Source organism: Stegodyphus dumicola, chromosome 8 (assembly GCF_044657685.1).
Source record: "Stegodyphus dumicola isolate Sdum_Otavi_A_Nest chromosome 8, ASM4465768v1".
Lineage (NCBI taxonomy): Eukaryota > Metazoa > Arthropoda > Arachnida > Araneae > Eresidae > Stegodyphus > Stegodyphus dumicola.
The window spans coordinates 6,693,322-6,702,126 of NC_140775.1; the positions used below are offsets into that span (position 1 = coordinate 6,693,322).

An 8,805-nucleotide genomic window follows, 5' to 3' on the forward strand; every position below is an offset into this window, starting at 1 on the left:
TCTGGATACCGGCCCAGAGTGCAGAACCACGAAGGCACGTTAGGAAAGTGGAAGAAATACCTTATATACTCCCCTTTTTAAAGGGCGACTAGAGATTTAGGGGATCTAGTCCCCAAATCCTGGGTGTGAACAAACCTCATCCAACACACTTTTAGTTCGGGCGCCACTGTAGAGACGTTAGGATTTTTTGGAAGCAAGAGAGATGAAAAACTAGTAACGCCTTCGCCAGGAATCGAACCACGAACTTCTGAAATACCGGCCCAGCGTGCAGAACCACTACACCACGAAGGCACGCCCAGAATATTTTATATAGTCCCCCTTTTAAAGGGCGACTGGGGATTTTAGGGGCCCAATCGCCAAATCCTGGGGGGGGTGAGAAATCGTCGTCCTCCATATATGTATATATATATATATGTAATATTAAAGGCCCAAGGAAAACCCGGAGCAGTGCCGATGCGTGATGAGATAAAAGCACAAGGAAAAGGACGGAATACTGTAGATGCGTGATTAGACCCATATTGAAGAAGAATTTTGATTGCGTAGTATTTAAAGAACTTGGCAGTCGAGGCAGTTTTAATTCCATTTTTATTTCCAATCGATATTTGTGGACACAATCACTTGGCACTCTAGTCGTGCCTTTCCACAGAAGATTTACATTTTTGATATTGTTGAGAAGGGAAGCAAGCCAGCGAAATTACATCTTAGCAGAGTAGAGGGCAAAAGCTGAAGTGCGTAGTTATGAAAGATGGAAGCACAGGAAGAGAAAAGTTTTGGTTTACAACGACAGTTTCAGTTCCCAATGATTACGTCATCAGAGCTGCGCCGATCATAGAGTGATCTAGAAATGACGCAATGCAAAGAAGTTATTACGATTTTAGAATAGAGAGGAAGAATTAATGTTTATAGTTTAATCTATAATTTTGAATATATATATATAATTTATTTCCTAAACAGTATTAATTAATTGATTATATATATATATATATATATATATATATATATATATATTTTAAAGCAGGAAAGATGGAAAATAGCAACCGCCTTCGCCGCGGAATCGAACCACGGAACTCTGGATACCGGCCCAGCGTGCAGAACCACTACACCACGAAGGCACGTCAAACCCTTATCACATACGATATTTGTTGCCGGAACAAAACGTTTGCAGCAACAGTTCTGAGAAACGCCCTTTGCGAAATAGGGTTACCATCTTCACTTGGTAAACAGGCTGAAAGCCAAACAAGAATCAAAAATCGCTTATCGCTCAGAATGGCAAAAGTGACGTTTCCTTTCAAGTGACATTCGCTTCTTCGTGTTGTTTTGTATCGCTCACACTCTTTTAGTTTTAAACTTTATTGTTAGTAATGGAAGATAATAGAAAGGTGATTGCTATCAAGTTAATCCCTTTGATCTCCACTCTGGCACTTCATGTAACAGATAAACACACTTCTAGTTATAGCAATCAATTACGTCAGTAATAGCCAAATTCTGTATACACTAAGAATAGTTTTAAAACGTGTGCTGGATAAGTCTATTTATCACACATCGCTTATGTGTATTTTCTGTAGTCTGCATTTGAATGAAAATTTGATGGCTCACTGGAAAATTTATAATCTGGTGAAAGCATTTTCTGACTAACTTTATGGCTCATAATTACTGTTCTGTCCATTCAAACAAACAGACAACAACAAAAAAAAAAAAAAAAAGAAAAAAAAAAAAAAAAGACCTTCTATGACAAAAATCTATATGGCTGATATTTACCTCCTCACAGCCAGCAGATACTATTCAGCAAAATAAAGATCAAATAAAGCATGTGAATACATGAGCAATCAAACATGTGCGAGTAGTTTACTGTCCCATAAAACCATCGGTAATATACCTAAAACACATTAATTATACCAACTCTAGAAATTAGGTGTTCACATCATGAGTTTGTTTAATGATTTGGTTTATTGAGATTACAGCAAAGCACACTAGGGCTATCTGCCTAAGGGGAGGGATGCCTTCGTGGAGGACTTTCTAAGGGAAACTGGCTCGTATACACGTTACACATGGGGAAAACCACGAAAACGCCCATGCAGCCAGTCCGTTCGCGGTATTCGAACCTCGGACCGAACTACCAGTGTTCAGCGACTTTACCGCTCGGCCGCTGGTGGGCTCAGTTTGTTTTATGTGATTACCGCAAAGCCTCGAGGGATAACAACAGGAGGGATCCCTTTGTAGAAGATTTTTTTAAACCGGCTCGTATACCAGTTACAAATGGGGAAAACCAAGAAAACTCCCATGTAGCCAGCTCGTTCGCGGCATTCTAACCTGAGACAGAACTACCAGTGTTCAACGACGCTTCGGCCACTAATAGGCACGTGCACTTAACTGGAAAGTGCATTTCATTATGTAAACAGATATGAAGGTGATAATCAGTTGTGCACTGTTTTATGTAATCAAATCTTATAAATGCACAGCTGTTACATTTCTTATTATTTATTAGTCATGTATATATTACGTAGATCATACATATGATATAATTATGAATTAAACCAATAACAAAATGTGTACACTCTTTAGTACTCAAATGCTGCTCATTTAGTTTTCAACTGATTATTACATATCCATAATAATTTGCAAAGAACTGATGACTACAGTTGCTGCCAACTACATGATCGTTATATGAATTAAAAGTAACTTCAAGTAAACATTTTCCCAATCTTCATTTTTGTATTCATACATACATATATATACACATCTAATAAGTCATATATTTACATACAGATAGAGAGATGCGATGGTTTAGAAGTTGTTAATATATATTTATTAGTATTAATGTAATGAATAAGATTTATATTAATGAATGTATATACAAATGTTTTTCATCATGAATAATAATAAATCCATAAATTTCCAATGTTTCAATATGTAGCATTTACAATAAAAGTATAGTTTCTAATGTATTTATAATCCGAAAAGTATTTCATTAATAACATGAAAATAATAGACAGATTTAATGAGTATTCTCATTATTACATAAGCTATGCTTTTCTTTCTTTATGCATCTTTTATGCTGTTTAAAATGTGTCACTGATTATGCAATTAAGAATTTAAAACATAAGTAATTAGGAGAAAAGCCGCGCATATACAAACGGATTTAAAAAAAAAAATTATTCAACTTAAATTTAAGAAATAAAATTCTATTATATAACAGTGATAATACACGATCAGCACGAAATACGACAAAGTTGGCGAACTTTTGGCGACGAACAATTTGTAAACAAATCCGAACTGCAAGAACGTCGTAAAATACTGTCAACTCTGAAATTTCCACGATTATATATTTAATGAATATATAAACATTTTAAAAATGACGCAGGCAGTTATATTATTACAACAAAACAGCAATAATTAAATCGGCCTCTATTTCGAAATACCCTTATATGCGGTCAGGTCGTAAATTTACAATCCCTTTTTTCAGGGGGAGAGCAGACAAGGAGCGGAAAATCTCGCTCGGGATCTTAAGAAATTGTGGGGGTTGTTTAAACATCTAACTTCTCTACATTCAGTTTTATACAGAGGAAAATACAAATTGAATTCTTTGAATGAATGCAATTTTGTACAATGAAAATGTATTACTTAACGATAAACTGTAAGATAAATAACATCTTTTTTTAAAGCCATAGGTGTAGAAAGACAGATATTTGTTACACGAATGAATTTGTAGTAAATATTGAGTTTTTCATTTCGAGTGCTATGTTCCATGTATGCGAAGTAACTAAGTATGCGAGATAATAGTCATAACCGAATGGCTTTCAACCTTTTCACGGCTAAGGACTGTTTCTCAATTACATTGTGGTCGCTGATTTTTGGTTAATTTTCTAATGGCATATAAACAATAATTGTTTTTATTTGAGACTTATGAATAAAATAACGCAAACTAGACTGCAGAAAATTCATAAGAAGGAAGTTAAATAATACTGAAAAATACATTATTGATGCACTTTTGTGTTTTATATGTAGTAGTATTAACTACTACTATAATCCTTAAACGGAATCCTTAAATTATATATATCTATGTGTAGGTATATATAAATGGAACCAAATATAGAATAAGGTATAAAATATGTTTATTATACAATGTTCATTACCATACGTATATTTACGTAATATCAATATAAATGGTTAGTTAGGTTTCGTACATATATAATTTATTTTTATATTTTGTATTTTTTGTATTAGATTCAGTATTGTATACGTATCTGAAGTTTAATTTGTTCTCTTTTTGGGTTACGACTTTAAGTGAGAAAGAATTGTTAGGGCCTTCATAGGGATTACATTATATACAATCAGTTAGGATCCGACTTTTCCTTTCTTTTAATCATTATATATATTGAAATACTACTTAACGAGTATACATAAAATATAGCAGTTTTTTAAGCTACTTATTTATATATCTATTGTTTGGTCTGGTTTGTTTGATTATAGCAAAGCATTCGACGGTTATTTGCATAAGGGTAAGGGTGCGTCGTGGAGAACTTTCTAAGCAAAACTGACCTTTCTGCACGTTACACGTGGAAAAAACCTTGAAAACGCCAATACAGCCATCCCCGTCGATCCGGATTCGAACCCTGGATCGACCTGCCAGAGTTCAACGACTTTACAGCTCAGCCGCTAGTGAGCCACACACACATGCACACATATACATTAAATAGTATTTACATGTCGTTTATAAAGTACAATTGAGTGCAATTTAATCATAAAGAGTTAGAAAATATTCTACGGAATTACTTCACTTCGTAGACTTTTTGTTAAGCTTCACCATATTTCTTAAAGAGAATCTCAATGCTAGTTCCATTTCCAAGCTGTTTATGTACCTTATTTTTCATGCTTTGAATTATATTTAGAAAATTATTTCACTTGGTTATAGCTGAAAATGCATTTTTTTTTTTTTTTATTGAAGAATTTAAGGATAAGAAGAGAATTATGCCCTTTTCTAATTAATTATTCTTGAAGCATTTAAATTTTTTTAAAAAAAGCGCACATTAATACGGATCACTGAACTAAAGTGGTCGACACAAGACAGATGAAAAAAATAAAAGAATTACAAAATATTGCAGAAATTACATAAAATAGCGAATAAACTTATTCGGCACAAGCTCGCTAAATGTAAAACAGATTGTACAGTCAGAAAGCTCGCCTTGTCACAGAAATATACTGTTCATCGGGTTTAAAGGTTATTCAGACTAACGTGCAAAGTTCAGTGAGTAACTTGTATTTTCCTTTGAATGTATAAACTAGCCAAAAAAATTGAGCACTTGACAATTAGATGCAAATTTAACAGATGGAATTAAGGAACTCTACTGCAACGTACCACTTTGTGTAAGCATTTTCGTGGATTTCCTTAAGGTATGTAAATATGAGCCCATTTTCCTTAGAAAATTCTCCATGAAATCATGCCTAGCCAACCCTCATATGTTTTGCCATATTCAACACAAAATCATTCTTAAGATGATTAATTAATTAATTTTATGTTAGATGATACGAAGCTTTTCAAAAACTAGGATGCTTTCCGTAAACAATTAGTATTAATAAGCGCTGTTCAACTGGAATTGGGTTGGATTATTTGTTTATAGCAGTGCTTTTCAGCCGACTTACATGTACCTGTATGTATTGCTCAGAGGGGGGTGGAAGGAAATTCCTGAACGAAAACAATGTAATAATGAAATGTTAATAAACAAATAAACATAACTTTTCGTATCGTATGTAATTTGTCTCCATTCTGATACCATGTGCATCATTTATTTCTGATATGCTGATACTGAATGAGACCTAAAAACACTTTTTTTTTTTTAAATATATCTCCTCTTATGATCCCTGACACAGCCGTTTACTTTTCCCTTCCGTAATTAACGTCAGTCTCCTGTTCTTGACCGCATTTGCCAAGCCACCTCTATTTCCACCGTCCATGACTTCACAGTGAGAGCCACCGCCATATTGAAAGTTACCCGTGATCCTTCAGAAGCAGAACTTTCGTCTGATTGGTTGAACGTTCGAGGAACACGTCTCCAGCCGGAACATTTTCGGAAAAGTTTTAAAATGTTGCTCGTAGCCGGGACATGTTCCTCCTAGCCAGACGAAACATTTCTCGGAAGACTGCCGCTGAAAGCCGTGCTACTAGAATCTCGTTTCTCGGAATTGTCCCGGGTAAGCGCACGCGTCCATAGAAGTGATACGGCCATTAGGAAAGTGGGAGAAATACCTCATAAAACTACAAATTGAAAAGATTTTAAAAAAAAAAATAAAGAAAAAGAAGTATACAATCCTAGGAATAAAATTAAAAAGTAAAACTTTAAAAAATAGTAGCAGCAATTAGTTAATAGGTAATTTCATTCTCTATTTTCTACTATATGTTCAGTAGCATATTCTATCAGAAAATTGAAATCTTCCCTGTATTTAACTTACGAATTAAACACCTTTCCTTTTTATCGAGAATTAGATAATAGAACTTTCACATTCTAGCCTTGTATTAAAATGCCATTAACTCTGTTTATAGCCCACCAGCGGCCGAGCGGTAAAGTCGCTGAACACTGGTAGTTCGGTCCGAGGTTCGAATCCCGCGAACGGGCTGGCTGCATGGGCGTTTTCGTGGTTTTTCCCATGTGTAACGTGTATACGAGCCAGTTTCCCTTAGAAAGTCCTCCACGAAGGCATCCCTCCTCTTAGGCAGATAGCCCTCGAGGCTTTGCCATAATCACACACACATAACTCTGTTTATATAATAGAATTAAACCTATATTACTACATAAGACTATTTCATATAAAATTTTCTGTAATATATATTAAAAAGACGAAAGTAGTTAGGGCTGCATTACATGGAATTCGTCCACGGCATACTTACTCCCTAAGATCATGAACTCTAAATGCATATTCGCAATATTCCATTTTGCATAGTAAATAGAAAAAGCTAATTTTCAATACGAATTATATTATTTCAACGCCATTTTATATCATAAAATAATACAAAATTAAGCTCCTTAAATTTGCAAACGATAAAAAATTTTATCATCAACATAATTACTTATAACAAAGTTGGAGCTTGCTGCATTTAGCAGTTAGTTTCTCGTGTTAAAGCAAAATTGCTGAAAGTGATTATTGTATTGCTAATTTTTGCAGGTAATTTATTATCAGATTTCAATACTGTACTAATTTATTTTCGCTTATTGTTTTTTCAGGGTTTAAGCAATACCTCTGCTTTTTCCTCTCTAAAGACTGACATGAAGAACTTACAAGTTCAGAAGGTAGACATCTAAATTTAAATTGAGATCTCTCATATTAAAGTCAAACTTCATACAGGCACTGCATTTATTTTGATGCCAATATTTTTATCTATTATGTGGTTCAAAAGTTTCTTCTATAAGGTTTCCTACGAATGTTTCAAATATAATAACAAGAACACATAGTACAATTATATGACTCAACTCATCAACGCAAGAAAAAATGGGAGCATGGAATTAAAACACCAAGGGAAAAAAAAAAAACAGAATGATTAAATAACGTTGAAAATTACATAACAAACTGAATTCATGAAACAGGCTATTTTATTAAAGTTCAAGAACATTGTATTTTAACTAAGTTACAACGTTACAAAGTTAAGGTACTACGTTACATTGTATCTTATCAAAAGTGCAACGGTGTGTTTAAGACATGCTATTGAAAATGAACAAAGTGATTCTTATGAAAGAAAATCATAAACCAGAATTACAGGATAATAAACTTCTTTGCATTTTGATTTTTCAAACTGGACAAAATAAAATTAATTTTTACTGATGCGAGTTCGAGAGTAAGTTTTACCTCTTGAAGCATTAAATCGCATGATTAAAGAGAGAGATCATAAAAACATATTTTAAGATCTAGGACTATGAAATTAGTTTACAATAATCACAAAAAAACTTACATATTTTACGGAATTTTAATCTTTACATTTGCTGAGGACGCCTGCTGTAAAGTTGCACATGAATCATTTTGTGGATTTATTACGAGCTATCACATCTTGCAGAAGTTTCACACAAAAATTGTTGTTGGACCTCTCTTTCCATTCATCGGTTGAATAAATTTCCTGCAGATGATCAGAAAAAAATTCCAAAGCACTTTGGTACAAATCATCAACGCGATGCATATCAGCTAACTGGAGAATTTTGCACACATTTGCGACAGTAATACTGGATTTGAAAAAGGACAAGCACACATTTTTTAAAGCAGAAACATCATACTTATCAGCTACTCCATAAAGCTGAATAACTGTTTCTTCGGATAGTTTTTCAACATTTCCAGTATACAGAAAAAGAAGCATTTGACGCATAATATCAGGATCCACTTCTGGATTCAGCTACCACAGTAACGTCAGATAATGTTCCATTTTCATAAAGATTTCGAAGGTTTCTGTTTAAGTTACACTCTCCGATTGAAGTTGGAAAGAGGCAAGAAGATTCAACAATCTGAGAAGAAATACTGTCATTAGACAGTTTAAATTCGCATCTGAGTAACAAGATATCATCTGGATCTGAAGATATATTCCTCGAAAACTCAGCACATTTCCAATTTTCATCCTGCTTAAACAAATGTTCATTTTCAGAAGAATTAGCGTCATCGAAGGATACTTTGGTTCTCACAAAAATCTTTACAGGTTCAGGCTCAAGTAATTTGCAAATGAAAACATCAAAGATCTGATCCGTTTCCGTTTTTCCACTGACGTGTACTCTTAAACTCCATTTACCAAATTTCGGGATATGTGTCTTAAATTCGTGAAGCAACTCTGTGTTA

At 34.0% G+C, this 8,805-nt stretch overlaps 1 protein-coding gene across 1 annotated transcript; it reads right to left on the reverse strand.

Annotated features, from left to right (window-relative positions):
* Positions 1–8,002: 8,002 nt before the first annotated feature.
* LOC118203843 (speckle-type POZ protein-like) lies at positions 8,003–8,344 on the reverse strand. Its single transcript, XM_035376134.2, has one exon. The coding sequence runs from the start codon at positions 8,342–8,344 to the stop codon at positions 8,003–8,005; it is 342 nt and encodes a 113-aa protein (XP_035232025.2).
* Positions 8,345–8,805: the final 461 nt, after the last annotated feature.

What these genes read in the sequence shown, in the direction of transcription:
- LOC118203843 (XM_035376134.2), bottom strand. Translation starts at nt 8,344, where the DNA reads ATGCGTCAAATGCTTCTTTTTCTGTATACTGGAAATGTTGAAAAACTA.